This window comes from Xenopus laevis, chromosome 9_10L, assembly GCF_017654675.1.
Source record: "Xenopus laevis strain J_2021 chromosome 9_10L, Xenopus_laevis_v10.1, whole genome shotgun sequence".
Taxonomy (NCBI): Eukaryota; Metazoa; Chordata; class Amphibia; order Anura; family Pipidae; genus Xenopus; species Xenopus laevis.
This window is the reverse complement of record NC_054387.1, coordinates 88,541,219-88,557,053: the sequence shown is the minus strand read 5'-3', so window position 1 is coordinate 88,557,053 and position 15,835 is coordinate 88,541,219. Positions and strand designations below refer to the sequence as shown.

Here is a 15,835-nt window from a genome sequence, read left to right as displayed (position 1 = left end):
AATAGGTGCACTTGCCATTGTGCATGATTCAACAGAAGAGGCAGATACATTGGCACACGTGCATGCCCCTTCTTGCAGTTGAGGTTTTAAAGCACTAAGAATACCAAGTTACCACTGGGACCTGCATATTCCCAGGATGTGAAATAAATTGCTCAAGCCCGACACTAAGGAAATTGACTAAATGTTCTCTATAGATGTACTCCCTAGAATGGTCACAGTGTCAGAGGCCTTACCCAAACAATTTGAATTTATTAATAGACTTTTAAGCTACTTATTCTAGTAGACTCTGTGTATATAAGTGACTTGCTGCGTTTAGCTGTATTGTGTGTATTTGTGTGGATCCGTGGATAATGACAATTTATGCGGATGTGCCGATAATGGCAATTTATGTATATTTGTTTAATGACTAGATATTTTGATTTGCATCAATCCAGGTACATAATTGTCTCCAGCAATATATACAGCAGAGACCACAACCTGTTTTACAGAAAGCTCGTGTCCTGTCCAGTGAGGTCAGTTTTCTAAGTTTCTAGCATAATTATGGGGAACCAAACATTTGTGTTGTTAATTTAAATACAACCAGTCCCTGCTCCTATATTCCTAAACTTTACCAGTTATTCTGAGCTGATGAAAAATCTCTGTCTAACCCACATATATATTCAGGGTAGCTCAATGAGTCACTAATTAATGTTATAAGAAGAAGGTGTTAATGAACATGGTAGACATCAGAAGGAATAACTGCAGAAGATGAGATGGGGTTCAACAGTGGTGCATTATTTATAAATTGATAAGTTTGTACACATTAAGGAAGAACTAATTTCCTAAATATTTGTTTATATAACTTGGCAGTACTGTTTATTTCATTAGTAATAATTTTGCATCTAGCAGGTAGCATGTTCTGCTTTTTGTAAATAAACATCTAACTGGATGCTAGGTGGTATTTGAGCAAGGCAAATTGTTAAACCTGATACTACCTGTGTTTTGCAGATTATTATTATTTGTTTTGCATATTATTATTATTATTATTATTATTAAAGCAGTTAGATAGATAATTCTGTGTATTCTTTATGCAAGTTTGGACCATTTTGCAATGTATAACTTTATCATTTTCAAATACAAAGTGTTCAAATCTCACACTGACATCCTTCTGTGTGCATCTCCATTAACCCATGACAGCTGCTGGTTGTTGGCCTCCCACTTGTCCCTGATATTAATAATGTTAATGCATGGCGTGTCCGCACAGCAAACATAATAAACTGACAAGCCTGCATTAACATAATTTGCAGCAGGGACAAGCTGCAGCCGTCAGGTCTTAGTGGAGATGTGCACAGAACGGAAGTCAGTATATTTGCATGAGATGTGAGATACAAACGCTTTATACTTGAAATCGATAAGGAAGAAAGGTGTATATATATATATATATATATATATATATATATATATATATATATATATATATATATATATATATATATATATATATATATATATATATATATATTGCAAAATGAAAACTGCATAAAGAATACACACAGACTGATTATAATTTTTGACTTTAGAATCCCTTTAACCTATTAAGCTACTTATTTTTTATTTAAATAAATACATTTTGAATAACACCTTTGGTGGAGTGGGGGTAAATATATCTGTGTAATGCACAAAACAATCCAAAAAAGGACATTTTACTTGTTCTCTTGCTATGGGGAACAAAGCCATCCCATTTCTACTAATGTTTTGATGATAGAAAAAATGGTAGAGGGGATTGGCTGACCACCATACACAAACCAATAATCATATGAAACTTAATTTTATTATGATTTTCATTATTATTATGATAGTATTTGTATGTGTATGGCCACCTGTAGTATAAGCACAAGTATAATTTCTCAGATGAACCTGAACGCCTAGTTTTGTTTCCAGGTTGTAGATGCATTACGTGAGTCTCCCTCTTCTGCTGACTCACGGGAACTGAAGCGCTTGCTACGAGGACCCCACTTCAAGGCAAGTGAAAAACTTTTCATGGGATACACTAGTACATGTAGTTTTCAAGCTATAATCAAACAGGGGCACCCTGCACAGAGGAGTACATGTATTAAGAGCCAGTCCAGACATAAGTGGTGCAGCCTTATTCTGTTATTCAGTTCTAATAATATAGGAAAACATTGCTTTTATCTTATATATATATATATATATATCCTATATAATAAAGTTGAAGTGTCTCTGCGTCCAGTCCCTGTGTCCGTGGGATTGCGCTACTGCGCATGTGCCCCACGGACCGTCTCTGGCGGCCTATGTTCTAGCGCCCGTTAATTTAACGGGCTTAATGTCTAGTATATATATATTTACTCAGCTTTTTCCTTTACAGGCATTGCTCTCTGCTCATGATATGGTTGCACAGAAAGATTTTGAGCCCATTCTGCCACCCCTCCCAGACAACATTCCTGATAATGAGGAGGCCATGCGAATTGTGTGCCTGGTTAAAAATAAGCAGCCTTTGGTAAAAGATAATACTGATATTGAAGTGGCAATATTTTATTTTAGTAGCATAGTCATTTTTGCAGTTGGTCTATAGAATGCAATGACCTTATAATAATCTAAGGTATATATGGTGGGTGAAGAGTAAATAGCTCTTGGGATGGACATCAGGGTTCTTAAGATTTAAGAAAATAATAGTATAGAATTCCCTAAAAGATAAAAAGGATGACTTACAACATATTGTAGTCTATTTAATGGATTTTATTGGTTTGTGAGGGTTGATAGGATAAATAGTTGAAAAACAATATAAGGAGTCCAGAACCCTGTGGCATTAGTTTTAAGCACTAGTAAAACCAAAAATTAAAATTTTCATTCACATACTATTTCAGTATATTTCAATATAGTCTGCATGTTTTAAGTAGCAGACTTTATTGCAATGTTTGCTTTCATCTTTGTTATGGTCACAAATCATGTATTTTTTGTCTAAGCAATGCCCCACATAGTCTACTGTATTTGAATGAACCTCAGATATCAAATAATGCATTATCAGCCACTGCCTCAGAAATGCAAATATTACACTATTTTCAAATAATGCTACAATTTAAAAAGCAAGGGGGTTCATTTGAATGAGTTTTTTGTGCATCCAGTTATGGATTTGTGAAGCCTACAATATCACTGATGTGAAGAAACCAGCAAAACATTCTTGTTTTTATCTTACTTATTTTAAAGGGTGCCACCATTAAACACCATGAAATAACGGGTGACATCATCGTTGCCAGAGTTATACACGGCGGTCTGGCTGATCGAAGTGGTAACAGTGGCCTTTTTTTCTCTGTATTGCTAATATTTGTGATTGAAATATATGATTTGAATCAGATATATTGCTATTGAAAACCTCTTTGTTTCTCTGTTCCTTTCTCTTATCTGCACTGCTTGGTCTGACTCTTGAAACAATGTAGAAGAAGCCAGCTGGTTAACAGTCCAGTGAGAAAACATGCAAGTTTTGTGATTCTGATTTCTGCTACATCGTAGCAGAGACAACCAGCAGTGCAAAAAGGGATAAACAAATACTGGTATAAGCAGCAATGTATATTGGTCAATTTTATCAAGAACCAATTAACCTGCCTTTGGGGGAGAAAACAGGAGTACCTGGAAGAAACCCACACAATCACTGGGGACTCCTTGCAGATAGTGCTCTGGCTGGAATCAAACCGAGAACCCCAAAGCTGCAAGGCAGTAGTGTTCATGATTGCTCTACCATGAATGACTGCTAATTTGTTTTTATATTAATAGCAGTGTATAACAGAAGAAAGTGTGTGTGATGCAAGGAAAATAAGGGATGTGTGATTTCTGGGTGGTACAGTATTTAAAGGTTACTTTCTCCATTAAAGGAAGTAGAGCATCCTAAAAAATATGTAGAAAGTGCTCTTCTTGGTCTAGTTGCTAAATAATTATCTAATTAATGTTCCAAAATTCTTCTTATTGAAATAGTTTTGGCTAAAATTATGTTTAAGACTGATAATTACAGGGAGTGAAGAAGTGGCCAACCCAATGCTCCTGCCTACTATGTGCTTGAATATCTGATGTCTCCCATTGCCAGTACTGACCCTTTTCCAGCCATAAAACACTCACTATGGAATTTTTGGGATGAAAAGCACAAATGCTGGTCAGGCACAGATTTCTGACAAGGGCACCTGGAGACCAGCATCCTCCGGCGCGCCCTCCCTCCGACAGGATTGCGCACATGCACATTATTTCATACTGGGGCACTAAGCGGCTAGCGCTTAGTGTGCCATAAGGGAGCCAACTACCTCTGCGGCTGGGCAGCCTGCTGCCCCTTAGTTTCTGCCGCACTAGGCCCGGGCCTCTGGGGCCTCACTGCAAATCCGGTCCTGATACTGGTACTGCCACCTCTCATGTGTGGGCGCTTCTCTAATGGCTTAATTGCCAGCCATAGCGCTTAAAGCAGGGATCCCCAACCTTTTGAACCCGTGAGCAACATTCAGAAGTAAAAGGAGTTGGGGAGCAACATTAACATTAAAAATGTTATTGGGGTGCCAAATAAGTGCTGTGATTGGCCATTTTGCAGCCCCTATGTGGATTGTCAACCTACATTGAGGCTCTTTTTAGAATTACACCTGGATTTTATGCAACCAGAACTTGCCTCCAAGTCAGGAATTTAAAAATAAGCACCTGCTCTGAGGCCACCGAGAGCAACATCCAAGGGGGTGGAGAGCAACATGTTGCTCACGAGCTACTGGTTGGGGATCACTGGCTTAAAGTGTCTTTAAAAGTTTGGTAATTATTTATTAACATTTATTACCATTTATTAAAGGATCAATACATAGGCGGAGGGTGATTTCTTTTGGGTAGCCTCAATCTAATGTTACTTCAACAGTTTCTTCACCAGTGATTTTCCACTGGTGGAAAAACAGCTGATTTGGTCCCATATCTTAAGCATTGGCAAAAGTTGTATGCAGGGAGGATTTTTGTCTAAAATGTAGTACAGTCTGAAATCTGTCCCATACATGGGCTGACTTAAGAGCTACTAACTGATGCTCCCACAGGCTGCCTGGTTAGGTACTTTTCCACTTGACATGGACGAAGCCCAGACTATTTTGAAAATAATATTTATAGCAATTTCTTATTATCAAAATTATAGAAAAAGTTCATCTATATTACTGGAAAGTGGGGCTAATGATTGGCTTGTTTAACATTAAACTATGTTTATTGGTCTACTTTCACATTAAACACAAGGAATAACTGTGTCATTTATGAGACATCTTACATGCAGAAAGTATAATGCAGATATATTTTGGTCCCCTTGCAAAAAACCGTAGCTGCTTTTTCACTGCAGTTTCAAAGTAATACAGTATAATAGTAGATGCAATTGAAAAAAACTAAGTGAAAGTAGCCTAACTGATCTGCTAGCTGATCCAAAGGAAGGGGGAAATAAATTAAAGGAATATATGTTGCAGTCTAAGCTGTGATACAAATGAAGGCAACACTCCAGTAAAAAGGAATAGCATATTTATTTGCTAGGTCGTTAAAGATACAAGGACTTTGACCCCTTAAGGAAACTGTCAGCAATATCCATGGTTCCATTAAACTTTGCAGGTAGTTGTTGGCTGAAACTCACAGAGGTCTGAAGGTGAGATCTAGTCACAATAGTACCATAATGACTGCATCATAACTTCACAGGTTCAGCTAACACCTACCTGAATAGTTCAATTGAACTACCATTGACAATTATGTTTTGTGCAATAACTCCTTCCAAAACCACTTATCCAGGATGAGTTCGGATGCAATGTAAATTGCACATACCAGACAAGCAGGTGAAGGATCAGCAGCTGCTTTGTCTCTTGCTGAGATCACTACTAGTACAAACAACCATCCTTTGTAAAGCTCAATCTCACCTACTCCCTAACTGGGCTTGGCACTCAGATCAGCTCATAAACTTTCCCATCCGAAATCTCACAAGATTTTCAGTGCAAAAAATCATGACGACATCACTGGAGTCACCAAGTAGGGATCTTTTTTCTAAAGACCCTAGTCAGCAGCACCCTCTGTCTCTCCCCCCAGACTTAATTTTTCTTATAATTATTTAAGCAAACAGGTTTGGGGGGGGGTTTAGCCTCTCCAAGCCTTAATGAATATCTGCCTATGGATCAATAACAACAATAAATATCAGTGGCTGACTTTATATAGTTATCTGGACAAAACAGAGTCGCTTTAAACAGGGTTATACTTAGTAAAGCATGATGTGTTTTTTCTTTGTGAATTAAAACATATATATATATATATATATATATATATATATATATATATATATATATATATATATATATATATATATATATATTGCTACTAATTGCTACTCTAAGTAAATATTGAATCAATGAGTTGGTTTGTTGTGTTCCTCTCTTCTTCAAGGGCTGCTGTATGCTGGTGACAAACTGGTGGAAGTGAATGGAGTTTCAGTGGATGGCCTGGAACCTGAACAAGTTATTCAGATCTTGGTGTGTTTAGAGACAAAGTTATTATATAAAAAATATATTTTGCCACTGTATAAGGCTACATGTAATTGTTTTGCAACTTTAATGTATTATCTTTGTATTCAGGCCCTCCATTATTTATATTCCAGTCTCTCATTCAAATCAATACATGATTGCTAGGGTCATTTTGGCCCTAGCAGCCAGGTTTCTGAAATTGTAAACTGGAGAGCTGCTGAATTAGAAAGATAAACTCAAAAACCGCAAAGATTAAAAAAATGAAAACCAGTTGCAACTTGTCTCAGAATATCACTCTCTACATCATACTAAAAGTTAATGTAAAAACAGCCCCTTTAAAAAAGCAGTAATCATCATTAACACTTGATACCATTTTCTCTGCCTGTGTTTTTTTTTTATTTGCCAGTGGAGAAAAAGCCAGGGGTGACATTGTCCTAAATGTACTGTACATGAACTGTAGTTGTGTGATAACAGGAATACAAAGGCTAGATAGCAACATGTTCAAGTTCATTTCTTAAAATGTACACATCTTGCTAATGGTGACCGAAGAATGCAATTATATCATATAGAGTACATGTATCAGACCTGTTATCCAGAATGCTCATGACCTGGGATTTTCCGGATAAGGGATCTTTCCTTAATTCAGATGATCATACCTTAAGCCTACTAAAAAATAACTTAAATATCAATTAAACCCCAATAGAACTGCTTTGCTTCTAGTAAGGATTAATTGTATTTTAGTTGGGATCAAGTACAATGTACTGTTTTATTATTACAGAGAAAAAAGGAATCATTTTTACAAATCTGAATTATTTGAATAAAATGAAGTCTATGGAAGAAGGCCTTCCCAAACTTCTGAACTTTCTGGATAACGGATTTCTGGATAATGGATCCTATAACTGTATATAGCTATTACATGATTAGTCATTTTACTCCTCAATGTGTAACAAAACCTTTATTTTGTGTTTAGTTGTCTGTGCTTCTCTGGAAAAAAATGAATTTTATTTTAACAAATGAAATCATAATGTGCATTTTCACAATCTTCCATACTCATCCTTCTGATAAGTGAATGCATGACTGCTGTGTGCTTCTTAAATGTATATCTTTTCTTTCTTAGGTTGAGTCAGAGGGGACTATTGTGTTCAAGCTTAGTCCAGTCGCTGATCGTTCTATAAACAGCCACACAATGGTGAGAAGGAACCATATCAACAATATAAATTAATTCTCATTATTCCACATATTACTACAAAAGTCTGACATCAGTTGTCTTTGTAGATATTTGATATAATTAGTAATTTTATATAGTCCTGTCCATAAAGTATTTCAACCATCTGACTAAATCATCTATCTCCCCAACTACAGCCATGGCTACTGGCTTGTATTTACAGGAGCTGTTCGCATTTAAACTGTTTTGTATTTTGTCACTGTTACAACAGTTGTGCTTGTTGTATAACACTGGGAAGATGAATTTAACATGACCAATATCAAATAAGTATTGACATAATTCACAGAATGCAGAATTTCACAGTGTTCTACCATCTTTCTGCAATAAATAGGGTAATAATGTGACAATAATATTTGTGGAAATGATTTTGTTTTTAGCTTTGCATTGATAATTTTATAAGATGTGTTGTCTGTTCTATTTTCATAAATCAGCTGTTTGTCCGGGCGATGGCAGATTACTGGCCTCAGCAGGATCCAGCCATACCTTGTGCTGATGCAGGTTTACCATTCCAGAAGGGAGAAATCCTACAGATTGTTGACCAGAGCGATTCTTTGTGGTGGCAGGCAAGAAAAGCCTCAGATCTCAGTAGATGTGCTGGACTCATTCCATCCAACCATTTGCTGAAACGGTAAAATACTATTATTTTTTTCATTACTAGAAAACCTGATTCTGTGACTTTCCCCCATGTTTCACCATTATCAAACATATTGTTATTCTAAAATTTATATAGTATGCCTCTGAGTGAGTTGTGGTTTTGGGTTTAGTCAGTGTCTATGTCTTTTTAATATATGCAGGAAGCAACGTGAATTTTGGTGGTCTCAACCATTTATGTCTTACTCCTGCATTAAAGCATCTCAGTGTGAGTATTTAGCTGTGATGGTTAGTATTTCTAATTAAGTATTGCAGAAATATACAGAATTTAAAGACGCTGCTGTTCTTTCTTAAATAACTTTCCTCACTGTTCAAAGTTGGTAGATTCCCAATTCCCACTGTTTCATTAGGCCAAACTGACTTTGCTACATCGGAAAATATATTGATACATGCTCAGGTGCTAGTATAATAATTAAGACTTTTTCTCACTTTATTGTACATATTCACCACTATCCCATTCATTAAAACCTGCTCACACACGCCAATCCTTATGCATTTTCTCCTGCCTTCTCCAATCACCTTTCCCTAAGCTCCATCATTTACTTTTCCAAACATTCCATATCACTACACTATAATACAGAGTGTGGTTAATGTGCCAGCATTGTATGGAAAGGCGCCATAGTATTATTGTATTTTCAAAAAATTCTGATGAGGCGGAGAGACTGCAAAAATAAAAAAAAAACACTACTGGAATTAAAAATGGTGCAAATGAACCCAAGACAATTATGAGAGACCAACTTGCCTTTGACTGGATAAAGCTACTAATAAGGGGTACCTTCTTCCAAGTTCTTTTTCGATCATGTCAGCAAGAACCATAATTATGCAAGGTACTTCTTACAAACAATATGTAAAACTAATTTGGCTGATGTAGAACAAATAATACATATATAAAAATGTCACAATGTGTAGTAATCAGTTAACAGAAAACTGTAATGATTCCTTGCATAGCAAATAACGATATTTGTAGTTCTCCCTATTATACACACACTGATTGTTAAATCTGCTGTTAATCCAGAAAAAAAAAATCAGTTTAACATTTTACTATTTTCTTTGAAATTCCCTAATTCCCTGCAACAGTGAGCACTATTGGGGAAGGTAAGACAATGCTGTGTTTGAGAAAAATGTAAGTTGTGCTTAACTGCTGTATTAAAACTCACAAGCTCCCACCCATATAACTTTACATTGAATGACTCAAAGATGTAGAATGTGGGAGAATGTGGAAGAAGGACAAGTAAGAAAGTAATAAACAAAAGGGAAAACCTGGTTATGATGAAATAAAATTGTTTAGAAATAAACATACATGGGCAAAATTGGAAGAAGACAGGAAGGAAGAACAATAATAAGGAAAGGAAGATATTATAGAGTCGAAAAGAAGGAAAAGCAGAGAACAAGGGACACCATCATGCATTTTGTTTATGCTGAGTGCCTGGTCTCTAGGGCACCTACTTACATCCATGCCTGTTAAAGTAATGCTGATCACTGTCCCTATATGTGTACATTTCCCCATTGATTTCTTTCCTATTACAAATTATAATGCCTTTCCAACCCCTTAGCTGTCCTTGCACCTAATCTTATTACATTATAATTCTCTTCTGTATTCACTATGCTGGGCTTGGGAGTGAGATATGGTAGATGATGGGGCAGGGACAACCAAGTAATAAGAATTAAAAAAAAAAAGTACTTTGTGAATGTTAGTAAAAATAACATGGTTCTATAAAAACTGGAACTTTGGGACAAGCCATTATCATCATCTTCTGTTTTCTGGCAAGTGGAATTGACAAGATTACTTTTGACGACGTGTGGGATACTATTTCTGATTTTTATATTAAAAGGTATATTTCATGATTTGTGCCCTTTTGTATCCACAAAACTTTTCTTCTCTGAACATTTCTATTTATACAGTGAATGGGAGCTATCGTAAAGTTTGTTCTGGGGGGCGTGGCTATGTGAGGGAACGGAGCAGACGTGTCTGGCTGGAGCTCCGCACTTAACCCATCCTGAAATATACCCAACGCCGACTTTTTACTGCGAAAGTGAGTGGGCACTGCATCGGCTAATCCACTTCTCTCGACCATATGAGCGGTAAGCGCTCGAGGCGATCCCAAAGGGCACCGCGTCTCTCTAAAAAACAGCTACGCAACAGCGGGCCTGACGCCATCTTGGGTATGACGGAGACACCTTCGGGAGCGGCGTCTCCACCGTCAGCGGCTGGGGCTTCGGATGCCGCCGCAGTACAGCTCAAGGAGCTCTCACCGGAGTCCACTATGCTGCTCAACGCTATCCGTGAATCCCAGACGGCCCTCTCCTCCAAAATGGACGACCTGCGCATGGAGATCCAGGCTGAGGTCTCCATATTTCGGGCGGATCTTGATAAGGTGAGGGAGAGGGTGTCGGAAGCTGAGCGCCGCGTGGGGGATGCAGAGGACACTATTGCCAGACAACAGCCACTGGTGGCGGAGTTGCAGAGACAAGTAAAGTTGCTACACCAAAGGGCGGAAGATGCTGAAAACCGCTCGCGGAGAAACAATGTACGCATAATGGGTTTGCCGGAGGGAGCAGAGGGGCACTCCCCTACCGATTTTATTGAAGCTCTGCTTAAAGATGTGTTGGCGCCCATTACTTTGTCTGCTGCGTATACCGTGGAAAGAGCCCACAGGATCCCCACGCGGCGCATACCAGGTGAGACGCCGCGGCCCTTTATTCTGCGTCTCCTGAACTACAGGGATCGAGACGCCATTCTCTCTGCAGCTCGGAAAAAAGGCGAAGTTCGTTTTCTCAACGCTACGCTGCAATTCTATCCTGATTTTACTGCGGAGATTCAACGGCAGCGCCGCACCTTTCAAGATGTTAAACGGCGACTACGGGAGAAGGAAATTAAGTACAGCATGCTTTTCCCCAGCAGATTGCGGATCATTGATGGAGCGGTTACCCGCTACTTTACAGATCCGACAGAAGTCAGCCAATGGATCGACAATCACCATCGTTAGGCCGGATGGCCCCCTTGTCTGGTGCACTTTACGCAGTAAGGCTGTTTGCAGGACTGTGCCAATATACGGGGTAAGACACATTGGAGCCCCAGCCACCACGAAGAAGTTTTGGTTACACCTTAGATAGTTACGGTGTGCCTCCTCAGTTAGTTAGACAGGTTAAGGGATTAGGGCCTCCGTCTGTGGTTCGGTAGGTCAGGGTGGGGGGGGGAGTTAGTGGGATTTTGCAGTTAGGTCTGCCCACACGGGCTGATTTATAGCCTTATGCTTGTTTTGCTCAAGGGGAATACCGTGTATGATATGATGTCATGTTTAACAATGCTTCCTCTTGTATATTTTTTGTTTGGTTTATTTTTTCTATGCTTTTTCTGTTTCCCCTCTCTTTCTTCTTCTCTTTCTCCCTCTCGTCTCTTTTCTGTCTTGGAGTGTTGGAGGGGACCTAGATGGGGTGGCAGTCGGACGGTTCCTATTGGCACTGTACACTTATGGCGTCGCTGAAACTACTTACCTGGAATGTGCGGGGTTTGGGTACAAAAGAAAAGAGAGCATTAGTGTTCCAATTTGTGAAAAGGCATAAACCAGATGTTCTTGTGCTCCAGGAAACCCACCTCTCGGGGCAAAAAATTTTGGCACTTAAGCGGGCTTGGGTAGGGAGAGCCTTTCATGCCACTTACTCCACCTATTCTCGGGGAGTGGCGATCCTGGTGCACAGGAATATTGATTGCCAAGTTGAGAAGGTCAAACAGGATCACCATGGGAGATATATATTTGTTCAGGCCCGATTTAATGGGGTTCGGCTTCTACTGGCCTCTGTCTATGCCCCCCCTGCTGTTGAACACCACTTCCTACCCCACCTTGTAACGCTTCTGGCAGACATGGTCCCGTCTCCTATTATACTGATGGGGGATTACAATGCGGTTCTAAACCCAGCGATTGATACGACTACTGGCTCGCACTATAGTAAGCTGCCTCTAAAGAGCTGGGCGGATAGCAGTGCCTTTACTGAGGCGTGGAGGTGGAAACACCCGAATACGAGGGAATTCTCCTGTTACTCGGCCACACATAAATCGCATTCCCGCATAGATCTGGCCTTTGTATCCCCAGATATATTAGCAAAGTTGTCTTCAGTGGACTACTTGCCCAGGGGCATTTCGGATCATTCCCCCCTGTCGCTCACAGTGATCCTACGGGCCGAACCTATTGATAAAATTTGGAGGCTCCCCTCACACTGGATTGGTACCACTGCCACCGAACCCGTAGTTCAACCTGCTTTAGTGCAGTACTGGCAGCTCAACCCGGGCACTGCCGATACGTTTGTAGTCTGGGAGGCGTTTAAGGCAACAGCAAGGGGGGTGTACATATCGGGCATCAGCCAGGCAAAACGGAAATTGGGTAACACGATTGGCTCTTTGGAATCAGACACTGCTGCCAAAGAACAGGTATATTTAGCTGATCCCTCTGATACGAATAGGAATGATTGGTTGCAGTCCTCTCGCTTACTTGCATTAGCCAATGTCGAACAGGCACGGGCGTACATTCAGAAGCAATCGCATAGGCTTTTTGAAATGGGGGACAAAGCTGGTAAGCTTTTGGCCATGCTGGTGCGAGACGAGTGTAATACGGCTTCCATCCCATGTATTGAAAATGATGCGGGTGAGTTGATAACCCAACCTCGGTGCATTGTAGATGTATTTCGGCAGTTTTATCAGGAACTTTATTCCTCAAAGGTGACCTGTTCTGACGTACAGTTGCTTGACTATCTGGGGGCCGTCCCACTGCCATACCTCTCTGATGCTACACAGGAACGGTTAGATGCGCTCATAACGCAGTCGGAAGTGGAACAGGTAATTAAATTGCTACCTACAGGCAAGGCCCCTGGCCCTGACGGCATCCCGGGTGAGTTTTACAAACACCATCTCTCTTTGGTGGTGGGGCCACTCACGGAGATATTTAATGATGTTGCTCTGAGGGGTGCAGTGCCTGAGTCTATGTCCCGTGCATATATTTCCATTATCCCAAAAAAGGCAAAGATCCGCGGAAATGTGCTTCTTATAGGCCTATATCGCTTATTAACTGTGATGCCAAGATTTTAGCTAAAGTGTTGGCAAACAGGCTTAAACCATTTATGCAAGATTTAGTCCACTCGGATCAAACTGGCTTCATTCCCTCTAGGGCGACTGATATCAACATTCGGAGGCTTCTCACTCATCTACAGGTACGACACGACAATACTGGCTCCCGAACCATTGTGGCATTAGATGCGGAGAAAGCCTTCGACTCAGTCGAATGGGCCTTTTTGTGGCACACCTTGAAGCGATATGGTTTTGGCCCTAGATATGTGGGGTGGATTCAGGCACTGTACCACTCACCGGTGGCTCAGATTAGGGCAAATTCTATGCTTTCGGTCAGTTTTAATTTGGGGAGGGGTACCAGGCAGGGCTGCCCCCTCTCTCCTTTTTTATTTTGTTTGGCAATTGAGCCACTTGCAGAACTAATCCGCACCTCTGTTGGGATTACGGGTTTGAAAATTGGTTCTCTGACCGAAAAGATATCGTTGTACGCTGACGATATGTTGATATACCTTGAGAACCCTGGCCCGGCCCTGGATGTCCTATTGGGGATTATATCTGAGAATGGGAAGTACTCTGGGCTTCGTGTGAACTGGCATAAATCTACATTGTTTGCCCTGGATCAGGCGGCCAAAAGACAGTTATCTCCGGATTCTCCGTTGCAATGGGTTGACACCTTTTTGTACCTGGGAATTTGGATTACTCAAGAGATAACCCGCTATAAGGCGGTCAATGTTGACCCTATTACTGCGGATATGGTTGCCAAATTTGCCCAATGGGAATTTTTGCCATTGTCACTATACGGTAGGATCAACTTATTGAAAATGAAGTATGTGCCTAAATTTCTCTATATGTTTAGAAATTCTCCTATCTGGCTTACCAAATCCTTTTTTCAACAAGTGAACTCAGTTATATCCTCCTTTATTTGGGCCAAACGGGTTCCCAGAATCAGTATGGCAACATTGCCCAGGTCCACTCAGGCTGGGGGTCTTGCCGTCCCGAATTTGTACTTGTACTACTTGGCTGCTTTATTGGTAACGGTGCGATGGTGGTTTGAATCTGATAGCACTAATGCATCCTGTACTTTAGAAGCGGGGATACTGGGCTCGAGGGAAGCCTTGAGGCTTTTGCCTTATAGAGGGCGGGAGGCACACCCACAAGTTACCCACTCTATGAACACAACCGTCAGAGCCTGGCAGCTGGCTCAAAAACTGGTGACTCCCGCTGGCTTGACCTACCACTCTCCCCATGCTCCGCTGTGGTGTAATAAGATGCTCCCACATTTTTTCGCTAACCTGGATTACAAATTTTGGGCAGGCAATGGTCTCAGATATGTGAAAGATTTGTACAATGAGGGAGAGCTAAAAAGCTTTCTGCAACTCAAGGCCTCCTGTTCAACACAACATGTTACACAATTTCGGTATGGTCAACTTCGCCATGCTGCTCAGGCGCAATTCCCGGATCCGCAGTCTAATATTGTAGCCACCTCTTTGGAAAACACTCTGCAACTTCAGGCAGTCGTCAAACCTCTTTCAGCCATCTATCATATCCTGTTGGCACCTGAGGAAAAACGACCGCTTAAATGCTTCCAGAAATGGATCAGGGACATTGAGAATTTGGACGAGGAGTCCTGGGAGCTGATTATGCGCCACATGTTGGCCACCACAATTTCGGCTAGAGACAAGTTGATACAACTGAAGTTTATGCATCGTTCTTACCTCACGCCGGTACGGCTTCATCATATGGATCCTACCAGAGATCAGAACTGCACCAGGGGCTGTGGGCACCCGGGGACTTGGTTCCATGTGGTGTGGACATGCCCCAAACTGACTCGCTATTGGACTGACGTTTTCTCATTTATTTCTAAGATTCTGGTCTTCCCTATATTGCCTCGGCCCAGCCTAGCGCTGTTGGGATGCATGGATGGAGATGTGGGGTCAATTGGTTGTCGGACTTTGCTCCAGCTGCTAATGTTCTATGCTAGGAAAATGATTGTTCTTCGGTGGAATCAGCGTGAAGCACCCAAACTTGAGGACTGGAAGGACCTTGTCAATAAAGCCCTCCCTTACTATAAAGCAGTATATATGTCTAGAGGCTGCACGGACAAGTTTATAGCTGTCTGGATGCTATGGGTATTGAATTCTGACACTAATAGCCCCCATGTGTTTTGAAAGGATGGTCTGTGCTAGCTCCACCAGATATTAGTCTTGTCTACTGTTTACCCCCTCCACACTCCACACCCTCTTGGACTCTCTTTCTTTCTTTCTTTCTTTCTTTCCTCTCCCCTCTGACGTATTTCCTTTATTGTTTTTCCTTTTTTTATTTTTTACTGACTATGTATAATTTTTGAGTCCTTTACGGGACACTGTCTGTCTTGTTTTTTGTGTGTGAGAAAACCAATAAAAACACTTTTAAAAA

At 40.6% G+C, this 15,835-nt stretch overlaps 1 protein-coding gene across 10 annotated transcripts in view; it reads left to right on the top strand.

Annotated features, from left to right (window-relative positions):
- Positions 1-15,835, top strand: part of mpp4.L (membrane protein, palmitoylated 4 L homeolog) — a 39,753-nt gene that overhangs the window by 5,989 nt on the left and 17,929 nt on the right. For all 10 annotated transcript variants that reach the window (XM_041576423.1, XM_041576422.1, XM_041576420.1 and 7 more), the window contains 9 exons: positions 435-512; positions 1,921-2,001; positions 2,366-2,497; positions 3,205-3,286; positions 6,409-6,494; positions 7,603-7,674; positions 8,142-8,338; positions 8,505-8,569; positions 9,439-9,456. In XM_041576423.1, the coding sequence (XP_041432357.1) occupies positions 435-512; positions 1,921-2,001; positions 2,366-2,497; positions 3,205-3,286; positions 6,409-6,494; positions 7,603-7,674; positions 8,142-8,338; positions 8,505-8,569; positions 9,439-9,456 (811 nt within the window). The remainder of the gene's footprint in view (positions 1-434; positions 513-1,920; positions 2,002-2,365; positions 2,498-3,204; positions 3,287-6,408; positions 6,495-7,602; positions 7,675-8,141; positions 8,339-8,504; positions 8,570-9,438; positions 9,457-15,835) is intronic.